Consider the following 16,689-nt stretch of genomic DNA (forward strand, 5'->3'; position numbering starts at 1 on the left):
ATCTAGTACTCTGCCCAGCCACTCTACTTTCTGCAGAGCACTAAAAATGACCCTCTTAAAGTATGTATTAAGTAATCAGCCAGCCTCCTCCCGTGTCATGGCCACCTCACCCAGTTTGAGAAGCCTGTTTTAAAGACCATCCACTGAGATGCAACACAGGATTGTCAGCCTGTGGGATGTTTCATTTCATTTCTCGGAAAATTATACTATGTTTTCAGGTAATATGTCACGATGTGGTGTATGTTTTCAGGTAATATTGGTCTTTGTGTGTGGTATTTTGCAAGTAATGTCCGTCAGTCAGTGGACCTCTGGATATATTTGTGACGGTCAATGGATCTTTGTCCTTAACTTTAGTTAGTGTTGACTACTTTCACTTTCCTCTTTCTGATTAGTTGCTTTAGTGAGCATAACTGTTTTCTTTTTTAACTTTCAGGGGGTCTGTGCCGATGTGGAGAAAAGCGAGAGGGTTGTGGAATCATTTCTGACTGAAGTTAATAAACTGAGAAGACTAATTGGCGAACGGAAAGATGAGCGAGAACGAGAAAGTGAGTACATGCTGTGTTTTACCTGAAGCTGCAGACTTCTGTACTGGTAGATGTGCCATCACGTAACATTCTGAGCCAGGTAATGTGCCACATGAGACCAGTAGCCCCAGCAGCCGTCTTTATAAAAGGTGGGCTGCGTGAAAGGCAAATAAACATTGTATCATACCTGCATTTGTCATTTTACACCCCATGAGCATCTCATTGAAAAGTAACCATCCATCCCACTTACTGCCCCTAACTCAGCTTTGTGGTAAGTGGCCAGCATTATTTGTTCAAAATGATGCTATTCAGCTTCACCTCAGTCCAGGTGTTTCGCTACATCCCTAGCTGTGGTAGCTGCCAATTTTAGAAGGGGGGGGGCTTTTACTTGTTCTCCTAGATTCAAGATTGCCTGATCAAGAGCGTAGGTAAGCAGCATTGCCTGGCAAACCACAAAGGCTCCATTTTCCTTCTTCACAGGTCTGGATTCACCATAAGTGCCACTATATCCCACTGCCTGTGCCCTCAGATTCAACCCTTCTTGGGGGCCATTCTCAACTCTGTCGCTGTCAAAGCTAACACCAGCCATCCCAGAGTACAGGTGTTCCAGCAGCTACTGATTCTTTTTCAGCCACATTTTCAGCTCACAGTCAGAACAGTGATGCTTCTCCCAGGGATGATAGCCTCCTTCATAGCCATACTCCTTCATGCCATACTGCACGTGTCCTCTCCAGTAGTGCACAATGGCACAGTGATCACAGGTGGAGGGTCACTGGTAAGATCTAGTGTTAATTTAGTCCAGCACCTATCGCTCTGCAATGGAGGAATAGCAGCAACCTTTTTGCAAGGCCATCCCTTCATGGACCTGATTCCAAAGGTGACCATCACCACAGACGCATTACTTTCAGGAAGGGGGAGTGCATCTCTAATACCTAACAGTTCAGGGCATCTGGTCTCCGCAACAGGGTTCTCAGATTAGTCCCCTCAAGCCTTTGGCCATCCACCTAGTTCTCAAGGCCTTCCTTTGGGAAATAGAGCGCAAAGTTGTCCTTGTGAATACAGACATCCCCACCATGTACTTTCTACAGAAGCAAGCCATCACACACTACCTGCAGTTAGTCAGCACTGGTGCAGAGTATTTGGAATTGTCCGATTCAGCATTGGGCTCACCTCCTGGCGGAGTACTGCATGGGATTGGATTGGATATCAACTTTGCAGACCTGCTGAGCATAATGCAGCGACAAGTCCACGAGTGGTAACTCCACCTTAAGTTCTTCTTCCGTCGTTGGGATGGATCGCTGAGGTCTACCTCTTTGCCAAATTTCTAAAATTCTGCTTCCAGTATTCCACACCCACAGTCCATGGCCAATGCCCTATGGATAAAATGGTCAGGGATCTTTGCCTATGCTGTTCCTCCACTCCTAGTGTACGTTGTCTGGACTCTTCTGCAAGGCTCCCTTGTTGTCATCCTGGTGGCTCCTATGTGGGCCAGACAAGCATGGTTTTCGACGCATCTCGAGATATCTGTTGCCACAAGAAGCTCTCAAACAGCCCAGACCTTCTCACGCAGCACCAAAGCAGAATAAGACACCTGAACCTCAGTCAGCTCAATCTAACCATTTGGTTCATAAAGTCTTGGAGTTGCTTCCTCAACCTCCATCAAAAATGCATGGACATTCTCAAAGCCTGCAGACCCACTTTGCACACCTGTTATGGTGCCAAGTGGAAACGTTTGTCCACTACTACTTCCCAAAGCACTTGAACTCTCTCAAACCTGTGGTCTAGGATATTGTCTGTTACCTCCTCCACTTCGTGAAATCAGGTCTAGCTTACACTTTCATGTGCTTTCAGTTGGCTGCTGATGCAACCTACATGCAGAACAAGGAACACTCTTCAATATTTAGAATCCCTGTCATTAAGAGTTTTAAGGAAGAATTCAGTCGAGTCTTCCCACCTAGAGTTCTTCCTGCCTCGGTCAGTAACCTTACTATTATTCTTTCCAAATTCATGAACCTTCAATTTGAACCACTGCACTAATGCCCTTTACAGCTCCTCTCTTCCACGATTGCTCTCCTTGTTGCTACTACGTCCATATTGTGTGTTAGCCACCTACAGGCGCTTACTGTAGAGTAGCCCTTCTACCAGGTCGATAACGACAGAGTGGCACTGAGGACCAACCCCAAATTCCTACCAAAGGTGATATCTCTTTTTTTTTTATCTCAACCAAATTATAGAGTCCCTGGTCTTCTTCCCTTAACCAGAATTGGTAGCAGAGAGGGCATGTCACATTCTCCATGTAAAATATGCCCTCATCCACCACATTGACAGGACCAGGACGTCCTGCCAGACACAGCATCTTTTCATTGTTTGCAAAATTTCACAAAGGTCCTCCTCCGTCAACGGCAGGTACAGCTAGGTGGATTAAGTGCATCCAAACCTAATACCCCAAAGCTAAAAGAACACTTGCTGCCCATCTTGGCTGCATTCCACCCATAAGAAAGGGGCCACAATGGCTTTCCTTTATAATATCCGTTTAGTTGACATTTTTAAGGCAGTTACATGCTCCATTACACACACATTTACTAAACACTAATGCAAGGATATCTTAACACTCCAACAAACTAGAATTGGTTAGACTGTCTTAAGAACTTAACTGCACCATCCACTGGCTGACCACCGTTTAAGATCTATGCTGAACATGTGTATCTACAGCCACATATGCTACTCACAGAAAATACTTATTGTGAAAGCTTCTGTTCAATACTGTAGACTGACGTGTCCACACACCTCCCCGGGTACCAGTGGTTGCCACAGACCTTTTTCTCTTTTATATAGATATTCAACCTAATATACACAACTTCAGGCATGGTTACCAAGCTGTTGTACCTACTCTTCCATCAGTATGCTCACCCACTGGCCCAAAAAAATCTAAAAATGGAGCTGATGCGGATTACCAACTAACGTAGTAGTTACTATACCTTGTGACTGGAAAGCCTTCTTCTAAGAAAACAACTTGCAAACATCCCAGCCCAACGCAGTGAATCTACAGAATTGCACTACAAACAGATGCTTACAGGGTAGATAACATGTTTCGCCTATACTTCCACCCTCACTCTTAGCCTAGCACATCCTAAGATCTTAATTGCATAACCTGCAAGGTATGAGAAATCCCTTCCATGGTCCTTCTTACATGAGACCAATTGTGAGAAAGTGCCATCTTTCTTGCATTGGTATGCCCCCACTTTATTCTGAACTGCTGATGTTCTTTGACTGAGTGTGCCCTGGGTTCCTGACAACCAGGTACCCAGGGCCTTTGTTCCTTCCCTAAAACGTTGTTGAAACGAAACCCCAATTGGCACCTCTGGCCACCTGTCAGCCCCTAGTAAATGGTACCCTAGGTACCCAGGGCATGGTGACCAGAGAAGACCCCTGAGGGCTGCAGCACTGATTGTGCCACCCTCAGGGGCCCTGTACCCTGGCACCCACACACTGCCTTTGCAGGCTGAGTGCCTAAGTACAGAACTAAAATAAGAGTCGACATGGCACCCACAGAACCCACTGCCCTGGCATACTTCTGGGCCAGAAGCAGGCTCCTATGACCGCCTTAAGAAAACTCTGATTGAGGGCTTTAGACTCACTACCGAAGAGTATAGAATTAGGTTCAGGGGGCTCACAAAACCCAGACCCAATCCTGGATAGATTTTGTGGACTACTCAGTAAAGACACTGGATGGTTGGTTAACTGGAAACAATGTGCATGACTTTACTGGACTGTATAATTTGTTTATGAAGGAACACATTTTGAGTAATTGCACAAATGAAAAGTTACATTAGCATTTGGTAGACCTAGGTCTAATTTCTCCCCAAGAATTGGGAAAGAAGGCAGACCACTGGGTCAAGACTAGGGTGACTAGGACAGCCACTGGGGGTGACCAAAAGTAGGTGGTCCCAACCCCCCCCCCCTCCTCCCAGGGGAAAGGTGGTGACAATCCCCAAGATAAAAAGTCTGAGTCTTCCAAAAGGCCCCAAAAACCTGTTCAGGTGGGTGGGTCCCAAACTACTATCCATGTGCCTCAGCCCTATAGGGGAAGAAACTTTGAACCTAACAAGGCCTATTGTAACAACTGTAAAAATTGGAACATTTAACTGTAGACAAGAACTGCCCCTACAACAAAGCCCCTAAGGCACCCATTCCAGCTACTCCAGGGACAGTAAATCTACAGATGGGATCAGAGGAGTGCCCAGAGCAAATCTGGGAGTACACTCAAGCTAGTCTAGTCTCCTTGGGGAATATGGAGGTTGCCAGTCTGGCTGGGTGGCCACCCAACTGGAACAAATATCTGCAATACCCCTCCATCAATTGAACTAGAGTAGAAACCCTGAGGAATTCAGGTGCCAGCATCACTATGGTAAGGGAAAAGCTGGTGTCCCCAGAGCAATACGTGGTTGGGAAAACTTACCCAGTCACCAATGCTGGCAGCATTGCCACCCAACGCCCTTTAGCTATGGTGACAGTAGGATGGGGGGAGGTTACTGGCCTGAAACTGGTAGTGGTCTCACCACAATTGCCAGCTGACTGCCTGCTTGGAAATGACCGGGAGACCTCAGCCTGGGCTGAAGTTGAGCAAGTAACCCATGCAGCCATGCTGAGTATCTCTAGACTGGTGTGTGTCCAAACCAGAGCACAGAGCAAAAAGGAGGGTGAACAAGTGAGGTTGGAGCCTGAAAGTATGGCCCAACCAACCAAGAGAAAAAGCAAGGAGACTGGGGGACCAGCTCCTACACAGGCAACCTCTCAGGACCAGTCTCCTCAGGGAGAGGACTTGGAAACCCTAGAGGGAACTGAGCCTATGGAGCTTGAGCCTTACCAGGCTGGACTCCTGGGCCCAGGGGGACCCACTAGGGAAGAGCTGTGCCAGGGTCAGCGAGACTGCCCCACTCTTGAAAGCCTGAGGCAGCAAGCAGCTGCAGAAGCAAAGGGAGATGTCAGTGGTATCCACAGAGCTTATTGGGAAGAGGGATTACTATATGCTGAGGCAAGAAACCCCAATCCTGGAGCTACCAGGAGAGTAGTAGTGCCACAGAAGAACAGGGAATTCCTCCTAACTTTAGCTCATGACATCCCCCTAGCTGGACACCTGGGGCTAACCAAAACTTGGGGAAGGTTGATTAGCCACTTTTACTGGCCCCAGATGAACGAAAAAGTGAAGGAGTTTGTGAGCTCCTGTGTTACCTGTCAGGCCAGTGGCAAGACAGGTGGCAAGCCAAAGGCCCCCCTGATACCGCTGCCAGTGGTGGGGGTGCCCTTTGAAAGGGTAGGTGTGGACATTGTGGGTCCACTTGAACCCCCACAGCCTCAAGGAACACATTAATTCTAGTAGTAGTGGATCATGATACTAGGTATCCTGAAGCAATTCCCCTTAGGGTTACTATAGCTCCTGCAGCAGCCAAGGCCCTCCTAGGTGTCTTCACCAGGGTAGGGTTTCCAAAGGAGGTGGTTTCAGACAGAGGTACCAACTTCATGTCTGCTTACCTGAAACACATGTGGAAGGAGTGTGGGATGCAGTACAAGTTCAGTACCCCATACCACCCACAAACCAATGGTCTTGTAGAAAGGTTCAACAAGACATTGAAGGGTATGATTATGGGGCTCCCTGAAAAACTCAAAAGGAGATGGGATGCCCTGCTGCCATGCCTGCTTTTCGCTTATAGGGAAGTGCCACAGAAGGGAGTGGGGTTCTCACCCTATGAACTTCTGTTTGGTCATCCTGTAAGGGGACCACTTTGTCTTGTAAAGGAGGGTTGGGAGAGGCCTCTCCAAGAACCCAAACAGGACATTGTGGACTATATGCTTGGCCTAAGGTCCAGAATGGCTGGGTACATTGATAAGACATCCAAAAATCTTGAGGCCAGCCAGGAGCGGAAGCAGCACTGGTATGACCAAAAAGCTGCCACAGTTGAATTTCAACCTGGGCAACAGGTGTGGGTTTTGGAGCCAGTGGCACCAAGGACTCTCCAAGACAGATGGAGTGGCCCTTACCCTATCCTGGAGAAAGAGTGAGGTCACTTACTTAGTGGACCTGGGCACCAGCAGGACACCCAAAAGGGTTATCCATGTGATCCGCCTCAAACTCTACAATGACAGGACTGACCTCACCATGCTGATGGTGACTGATGAGGAACAGGAAGCAGAGAGTGAACCTCTCCCTGATCTCCTCTCTGCCAGCTTATAAGATGGGTCAGTGGGTGGAGTAGTCTTCTCAGACACCATCACTCCCCAACAGCAGGCTGACTGCAAGCAAGTCTTGCAGCAGTTTGCTAGCATCTTTTCCTTGACCCCTGGTCTGACCAGCTGGTGTACCCCTGATGTGGACACTGATGACAGTAACCCTGTCAAAAGCAAAATCTATCGACAATCAGACCAAGTCAAGGAAAGCATCAAAGCTAAAGTCAGCAAGATGCTGGAGCTAGGGGTGATTGAACCCTCTGAGAGCCCCTGGGCTAGCCTAGTGGTTCTAGTCCCCAAACCTGATCAACAAAGTGGAAAGAGAGGGATGAGGTTCTGTATGGACTATAGATGGCTCAACTCTGTCACCAAGACAGATTCTCACCCCATTCCAAGAGCAGATGAGTTGATAGACGAACTAGGGGCAGCCAAATTCCTAAGCACCTTTGACTTGTCTGCAGGGTAGTGGCAAATTGGCATGGCCCCAGGAGCCAAAGAGAAAGCTGCATTCTCCACCCCTGATGGGCACTATCAGTTTACTGTGATGCCTTTTGGGTTAAAGAATGCCCCTGCCACCTTCCAGAGGTTGGTGAACCAAGTCCTGACTGGGTTGGAATCCTTCAGTGCAGCCTATCTTGATGATATTGCTGTCTTTAGCTCCACCTGGCAGGATCGCCTGATCCACCTTGGGAACGTTCGACAAGCCCTGCAATCTGCAGGACTGACTATCAAGGCATCCAAATGCCAGATAGGGCAGGGCACTGTGGTGTACTTGGCAACCTTGTTGGTGGAGGCCAGGTCCAACCCTTACAGCCCAAGATCCAGAGCGTTCGAGGCATGTGGGCTGCTGAATTCATATCTGTGCATAGATCGCCGCCTAGTGTTGGGTCCGGATGATTGCACATTGTTGTCCTGGAAGAGTCTTCGAAGTATCACGAGATAGGTGGCTCCTCCCCTGGACTACAGTGCGCATGGGCATCGCCTCCATCCCCAGATAGTTTTTTTCCGCCATTGGGTTCGGATGTGTTTCGGTTCCCTCTGTCGGGACCGATAGTAGTTTACGTTTCTACTTGAGACCAAAAGGTCTTTAGGCTGGGCGTCGGTATTGTTTTCGTTCGGGTTTGTCTTCCTTCTCAGCTCCGAACGCTTCCTGCCCCTCCGCGTGCTCTCGGCGCGGACGGGCCTACTCGACGCTCCAAGTTCCTGAACATGGAACGGACTCCGTTCAAGAGGTGCCCGGTGTGCACCTCCAAGTATTCACACCTCGACGTGCACCCTGTGTGCAACAAGTGTTTATCACCGGACCATGACGAGGCCAGGTGTATGGCCTGCTCAAAGTTCTGGTGCAAGAAGACCCTAAAGCATCGTCGGGCCGCTCGACTCCAGGCCCAGTTGTCGGCACCCCCTGCGCCCCTGCCGGACAACATCTTTGAAGAATTTGAAGAAGACGAAAATGTCTTTCAGGTTTCGGACTCTAGCCCTGCGTCGGAGGGTGATGACTACGACGCGGGAGATGAGGAGTTTGATGAAGCCGGCGACGAGGTAGGGGACGACGATGGGGCCATTGCCACCGTGGGGGATAGCTCGGAGGAAGAGCACCCCCAAACTGACTCAGGGGTCAATCCCCAGCATACGGCCCAGGTCGAGGGATCGCCTTCGGGCCTTACCCAAGACCTTGCTAATAGTCCAACTGCCCCGCCTCTCGGCCCGGCCACGGACATTTCTGATGCGCCACTCCCGTTGAAGAAAACGAAAGTGAAGCCATCGGGATCCACACCATCGGTTTCGAAACCGAAAGTGAAAGCTCCACTGGTGGGACAGAAGGCTCTGGAGGCGTCAACACCTAAGAAAGTCAAGATGGCCGACTTGAAGAGCCACGCCAAAATGGCCGACCCCAAGGCCTCGGGGTCGACGCCGAAGACAAAGGCGGCCGATGCGGCTGCGTCGGCGCCGAAGATGGTCGAGGTCGACGACCCGAAAAAGGCTCCAAAGAAGCGTCAAAGCGATTCCAAAGCTCCGGCTGTGCCGGCTCCGGCCGTCGGGGCCAAGGATGGCAAGGTGTCGGCTCCGAAGACGCTGCCCCCAGCAGACTCGACTCCCGACTCGGGGAAATCGCTCGAGACGGTCAAGCCCTCTTCAACCTTGACGAAGAAGGTCGCTGAATCCCTGCAACGGATTCGGAACGCTGCGGTTCCCGAACCGGAGGGAGTGAAGCCGAAGACCGCATCAAAGCCGGCAAAGGTGCAAACGCCTATTCGCTACACCCTGCCGCCAAAGTCGACGCCAAAAGCCTTCGCTCCGAAGCAGGGGGCGGACGTGCCCTCGAAGGAGATGTCGACGCCCAAAGCGTCGTTGGTGGTGTCGAAGCCTCGGCTCCAGCCACTCGCAGATGAAGAGCGCCGAGAGGTCATCATCGACGCCAATACTGGGAAATTGTCCCTCCTCAAACGGAAAATCACCACGGAGCCGGTGCTAGAACATTTTCGGATTCCTCTTAAGAACAAGAGGGACTCGACGGGCGCTTCGGCCCCTATGGGGCCTTCGTCTCCCAAACAAGTGGAACGTTCTCCTACGCGTTCTAACGCGGGGGAAGGTGACGATGAGGAGGAGGTCGAGTACAACTATCCGGCGTACTCTGATCCGGAGGAGGAACATGAACCTTGGTCGGCCGGAGCCGACCCAGATGACCCGCAATCGGGTCAGGAACCGCAGCTCTTTGCGGCAAAGACCTCACCGACGGAGGACTCTGCGGCCTTCAACGCCTTGATTGAGAGGGCGGCAGCCAACCATGATGTCGAGCTCCACTCGGATCCTGTGGATGTGGATTTTTTGTTTGACACTTTCTCAGTGGCCGAGAAGTCAGTCAAGACATTGCCAATGCTCAAAGGGGTGCTAAAGCACGCGCGGAGGTCTTCAAGGAGCCCACTCGGGCACGTGTCATCAATCCTCGCATTGACAGAAAATATAAGGCAGCGCCCTCGGATCCAACATACATCAAGGGACACTTGCCACTGGACTCTTTGGTTGTATCCAACGCTCGGAAGAGGGCGAATACACAGACAACTGGTGACGCTCCTCCCCCAGACAAAGAGTCGAAAATTTTCGAGGCCTCGGGAAAAAGGATTGCTGCGCAGGCAGCTAACATCTGGCGTATTTCAAACACGCAGGCCCTACTTGCACGCTACGATAGGGCTCACTATGACACCCTAGAAACACTGTTGCAGCACTTACCTGACCAGTATAAGTGGGGGGGGGGCTCACCTCTTGATAGAGACACACGCCGAGAGGAAAGCGGCAGTTCGTGGCGCCAATTCCGCCCTTCTAGCGCCGTGAGGGCAACGGCCGGGCTAGCGAGGCTCTCCCACGAGGGACTACACTTCCCAGGTGCCCCGGAGGCAAGCGGCGCACCTGGAGCGTCATCGCCAGCGCCCGGAGGCGCGATTTAACAGCGGAGCGCCGAGCGCTCAGTGGGGGCTCACCTCTTGATAGAGACACACGCCGAGAGGAAAGCGGCAGTTCGTGGCGCCAATTCCGCCCTTCTAGCGCCGTGAGGGCAACGGCCGGGCTAGCGAGGCTCTCCCACGAGGGACTACACTTCCCAGGTGCCCCGGAGGCAAGCGGCGCACCTGGAGCGTCATCGCCAGCGCCCGGAGGCGCGATTTAACAGCGGAGTGCCTCTCGCCCCGCGAGTCGCGCGCGGGAGCGCCCGGAGCGAAGCCCGGGCAAAGGGCGGGCCCTCTGAGGCCCTCAGAGGTCAACAGTGGTCGGGCGGGCCACCCCACCAACACTTCCGAAGAAGGTTAGTCTCTAAATAGGTCTCCCATAATGGCTGATTGTACCGCTACATGCATTAATGTTGACATCCTTACTCAGGACGCAGAGTCCCCTGGAACATTGCTAACGTCGTTTGAGGCATTGATAGACACTGCTTTCAACGAGATTGTTGAGACTGAAAGGAGATTTTCTATGGGTCCATTGAGTATAAATCAACCACATGCCATGAGCAGTCTCAATGGCAACACCCACACCCATATAAACCCTGAAATAATTGTTGTAAAACCCTCACATCCCATCGTTGAAGTACCAATTGTCTTAGACGATGAGGACACCGTCACGTACATAGCACCAGAAGTGACTCTTGGCCATACCTTAGAAATAACATCTGTAGAGGCTACTAATAAGGTATCTGGTAAAGTTGCAGCAAAGAGAAAGAGGGGCCCTGCCAAAATAACCCACAATAAACGGAAGCAGCCTCTAAGGACTGTCAACCAACCAACTCCACAAAGCATGTGGAACAAGGGGAAGAGACAGAAGTTGGTCCAACATATAGCACCTATACAGGATCAACCGCATCTGGGTGATGTAGTTGTTATAAATAACGAGGGGTCAAATTACACATCTATCTCCACCCAGACTGAGTCCCCCCACGAAAATGTCAAACCTAGTCATTATGCTAAGTCAGAGGGGAACCTTATCGAGACTATTGCAGAGACAATTTTTAAAAATTTGGAAGGTCAAATGATCAAACAATTTAATAATATTTTTAAAAGACTTGATAAATTGGAGAATTTAATCAAAAACGAGGATGCAAAGAGAAAAGGTATAGCGAACTTGGACAAAATGAGAGTAGAACGTCTGCTAAAAGACCTTGAATCTACTACTCGTGTTTCCACCACTGGTAACATCAGGACAGTGGAACAACAAGCCATTTCTAACCCATCACAGTCTGTTACACCTAAGGTGACTAAAAATAAGGGTACAACTGGCAGTAATCTGCCTGTCAAACCAACACTCCCTTATTACCATGTAACCCTATACATGGGAAAGTCACTTCACCCAAACCTTCTGTCTCCACTAATGACACAAGCGGGGCATCTATGAATTCTACAAAAAAGGGTACTACAGCGAAACAGACCACACTAGTACAGAAGGGTTCTGCTAATCCCAGCCAGCACGATAAAAAGATCACGCATGAGGACAATAGACCTAATAAACATCAAGGCCCGGCCCTACATCTTCCACCTGAGGCCTGTCCTTATGTTCTAGTGCTGGCTGGCATCCCACCGCTTAAGGAAGGTTAAGGAGAATCATGGGTTCAACTCTATAATAAGTGTATAGACTGGTTAACGAAGCACAAGGGAGTGGGGTATGATATTTCAAAAGAAATCATAACCACACGGCGTGTAACCTGGGTTGGTCCCCTCTACAAAAATATCAATGGGGACTGCATTGTAATCAACTTCAGAAACCCGGGCACTGCAAAATTCCTGTTGAACTATAATCCTGGTCGACATGGCCCATCTACTGTGGTGACCCCACTACCATTAAAATATTTCTACCGTCCTCCACACAAGATGATGCAACTCCCCCCAGTTTTCCCATTGCAGAATAGGTTTGGAATCTTCCAGGACCTGGACACATTGGACTGACTGCCCACCGAAAATGCTAAACTACTTCCCGTGTGCCCTGAGGTAGTTCAGTTAATGGAACCATCTCGAGAGGCGGACCCGTTAACACAGGAGATTTTTCCATCTGGTCCATTAGGTGTTCAACAGGGACATGTCACACCTAAATCCGCTTCAAGTATTAATCAGGGTTCCTGTCCAAGGAAAATTAATGTTAATAACCTAAGCATCCTCAGTTGGAACATTGCGGGCCTGAAGTCCAAGTTGGGAATTCTTCCATGGAGGGACTGTGTCAATTGTTATGACATATTGATGTTTCAAGAAACTTGGTGTGTGGAGGATCTATTGTTTGAGGGGTACAGCTGCCATAACAGGACTGTCCCGGTCCCTTTGGTTGGCCGTCCTAGTGGTGGACTGTCCATTTGGATAAAAATTTGTGCTGGAACTAAAATTGACGAACTACAGACAAATTGTCCTAGTTTCATGGCACTTTCGTATACCGAGCGGATAAAACTGTGTTTAATCAATTTCTATAATAATGATTTTCTGTCCCAACCTAACCGAAATTTTATTCTCTTATTTGATTTTATTAATGAAATTATGGATGGACAGGTATACGGGAAATTTGATGGCATTTGTTTAGGGGGGGATTTTAATGCACATGTACATCCAAGAAATCCCCCATGTAAAAGAGGGAAAGAACTCTCAGATCTTCTTGCTACCAGTGAACTTGTTAATTGCATGGAACATGTAGGTATGGAAGACTATGCATCCCCATTCCCTACTTTTATCGGACATGGGGGTGGTACAACAATTGATTATGTTTTCGTTTCACATGCCATTGCAAATGCATTAATAAGGGCAGAAGTAGTGTGTGAAATTCACAGCGATCACTATCCAATTGCCATTCATTTATCATTGCCGAAGGGTAAATGTTCAAGACGTGAAATAGGTGCAATGGGTCTGGAAGTCTCGACAGATAAGTTAAGGATAATCTGGAAGGGAGTAGACAATAAGGGAATCCTGGCAGAAGTATGCAAAAAACATCCAAGTTTGATCAAAGATTGCCTAAGCACAGAGGACCCTGGGACCAACGTGGTTAAAGCGTTCTCTGAACTCTGCACCACAATTAAAGGCGAAATTTCCAGACCAGCCTCTAGTAAGGCTGAGGAATCGCCTAGATGGTTTGATGCCCCATGCTCAAAAGCAAACAGGATGCTTAGAGCTGCCTTAAAAGCTGAACCTAGGGATATACCACGGGTAAGGTTGCTCAGAGCAGAGTACAAGCGTGCTTTACGCACTAGATCAAATGATTTACTGAAAATCCACTGGGATTCCCTGGCACGATCTGCTGACCTAAAAGATACCATTGGGTTCTGGAAGGAGGTAAAGGAAATAAGATCTATCGGTTCGATTCTGACCGAAATTAATTGTAATATTACTGGTCCCACCTGGGTTGCTCATTTTGGTAAAATCTATGCAACACCAGACAATCTTCCTTTAGTGTTACCCCCTCCACACCCAATGTCTATTTCCATATCTGAGGTATCTGATGCCATTCTTGAAAGCGCCGGGAATAAAGCGCCCGGATCTGATGGGCTCTCCATAGACCAGCTAAAATGTGAGCCAGATTTTTGGGCCCCATTGCTGTGCAATGTTTTTAATAATTTAACTGAAGGGGAGATCCCGGAAACATGGTCACGAAGTATTATTGTTCCTATTTTCAAAAAGGGCGACAGGCTGGATCCTGGGTGTTACCGCCCAATTTCTTTAATAGATAATACTTTAAAAGTTTTGGGACGGATCTTATTTAAAAGGATAAGAACATGGACTGATGAGAATCCTACATCCGAGCCAGTTCGGGTTCCGTAGCAGCGTCGGAACAGTGGAACAATGCCTGAACCTGAACCTGATCATGGCAAAATATAACATCGCAAAGAAATCCCCTTTATACTGGATTTGAGCTCGGCTTTTGATTTTGTTAACCGTTCCCGGCTTTGGTCTACCCTTCTCGAATATGGTTTAGATGACCATCTGGTTCATTTTTTAGCTTTTTTACATCGTGATCTTAAAGCTTGTGTACGTGTGAATCAAATGGGTGAAGTTTCTGATGATATTAGTATTGGTAGGGGGGTCAGACAAGGGTGTGTGCTGGCCCCTCTCCTGTTTATTTTGTACATTAATAAGCTAAGCAGCACTTTGAGCACCTTAACTAGTGATGTGCCTTACATTAATGGAGTCCCTATACCCACACTTCTTTATGCGGATGATGCGGTCCTGATGGGCCGCACTCCCAAGGCACTCCGTATTTTAATTTCAGGTTTTGTCCTTTTTATGGCCGATTTAGGCCTAACAACTAATTTTAAAAAATCATTAATCATGAGCTGTGGTCCAAAAAATCATAAAATCCCCCAGATCATTTCAGGGTCAAATGTTCTAAAAAGCACCAGCACTTTTCCCTATTTAGGGCTGCTATTCTCAAATAGTGGCACGTGGCATGCACATGTTTCTTATGCCAGGAACAAGCTGGGCAAGGCTATTAATTGTGTAACCTCCTTGAGACAGCCCACCCAAGCTGATGTAATAACTCCCCTGGTTAAGATATACCAAACCCAATGTATGCCAACCGGCACCTACGGCGCTGAGGTTTGGGGTTATACCAACTGCTCCCCTATTCAAATAGAAGAGAATAGATTTTGTCGTAAGGTATTGGGGGGGGTTATCTGTTCTTCAAACTATGTATGCCATAACGAATTAAATATTCCCTACATAGAGGATTTTGTGAGATCTAGACCAGCACTATTCTGGATAAAGATCTGGAATAACACGGCTGCTACATTGACCCGTGAAATTATTTTGGATTGTCTAAAGTGTGACAGGGGACATCAAATACCATGGCTGAAAGCAGTAAAAGAGTGCCTTGTAAGTGTGGGGTTGGCCTCTCTGTTCACATCACCAAACCTAATAAACCGCTCCCATAAGACCATCATTTTAAGGGCATTGTATGACCTATATAGAGAAGAGCGTGATAGAAAGAACCTGACTAAATGCACGGTTGTAAAATATTTGGCCTATTCGGATCCACACGTCAAAAAACCTGGCCCACCGTACAGATACTTGCGTTTGCATCTTGGAAGATGGGTAAGGGGTTTACTGTTTCGTTTCCGAGACGGGAGTATAGTCAATCTATTGAACTTCCCGATGGGATATAATAAACATCTCAAAACCTTAAATTGCCCCTGTAACCCTGACATGAAGCAAAGTCTTATGCATTTCTTGTTCTTTTGTGGTTTCTATAAAAAATACACTGTACATTTTCTTATGCCCTATTGTAAGAAAAACGGATTAACTAATTTTAAATTGGCATTCCGGTCCTTTCTGGTATTGGGATCAGATGAAGTTATCTTTAGGATGAGTTGTTTTCTCAAAGCTGCTGTCAGATCGAGAATCACCCTTAACATTGATGTATAAACTATTGCACACTGCACTTTCTATTTTTGATACTCTTTTTATAATGGTTTAATAATGGTTTTAATATCGTGTTTTTAATAGTGCTTTCAAACAGTGTTTTTAAATAATATTGTATGATATTCTCTTCTTTTATAAAAACCTAATGATTTATTATTATGAAGGGACATATGTTGTACAGCTGGGATATTGTAAATGGATTTTGATTTTGCTCGTTTGTTCTCGGATAATTCTCCAATTGCAACTATTGAATTGAATTGATTGAATGTTTTTAAAAATGTATGTGTTTTTTGTCTGTGCTTTTATGGATGTTTTTTACTCCGAATAAAGATCTTTTGACTTGACTTGTTAATTCAGGAGGGCAAGCTAATCACTAACGCTTCCATCAAATGTGCGCTAGATGTGGCTGACACTGCCTCCAGGGCGATCAACACTAGTGTGTTGCTGAGAAGGCATGCATGGCTTCGAATCTCAGGCTTTAAACCTGATATACAAACAACCATACTCAACCAAACAGTTAATCCTGACCACCTGTTTGGCCCCGAGGTGGATGGGACACTGGAAAAAATGAAAAAAGACACAGACACTGCTAAGTCTATGGGGGCCCTCCAATCTCAGCAGTTTCGGGGTGGTTCCTTTCGCCGCTCCAATTCCAGAGGCACCTCCAGGGGTCAAGCATTGCAATCCACACAGTACTATAAGGGCAATACCCAGACCTCGTACACCAACAAGGGTAGAGGTGGCTACAGAGGCAACAACGTCGAGGGCAGGGGACGTGGAAACAATAGCTCCAGGTCCACCACCGCCAACAAGCAGTGACGTCTTGTCACTGCCCCCCGACCACACAACACCGGTCGGGGGAAGACTCCAGCAGTTCCTGCCCGCGTGGAAATCCATCACCACGGACAGGTGGGTGAGATCTCTTATCCAGTACGGTTACTGTCTGGAACTTACTTCCACTCCACCAAACATACCTCCAAGAAGCCGTCCTATGTCCGGCGAGCACTTGCACTTGTTGCAGCAGGAGGTCACAGTCATGCTGCAAAAAGGGGCAATAGAGCTCGTTC

General features: G+C 48.0%; 1 protein-coding gene across 1 annotated transcript in view; it reads left to right on the forward strand.

The window, feature by feature from the left end:
* ABRAXAS2 (abraxas 2, BRISC complex subunit) overlaps positions 1-16,689 on the forward strand; it is a 260,260-nt gene that overhangs the window by 205,020 nt on the left and 38,551 nt on the right. Inside the window, exon 8 of the mRNA XM_086923005.1 lies at positions 434-545. Within this exon, the coding sequence (XP_086779131.1) occupies positions 434-545 (112 nt within the window). The remainder of the gene's footprint in view (positions 1-433; positions 546-16,689) is intronic.

Source organism: Lissotriton vulgaris, chromosome 5 (assembly GCF_964263255.1).
Source record: "Lissotriton vulgaris chromosome 5, aLisVul1.2, whole genome shotgun sequence".
Classification (NCBI taxonomy): Eukaryota; Metazoa; Chordata; class Amphibia; order Caudata; family Salamandridae; genus Lissotriton; species Lissotriton vulgaris.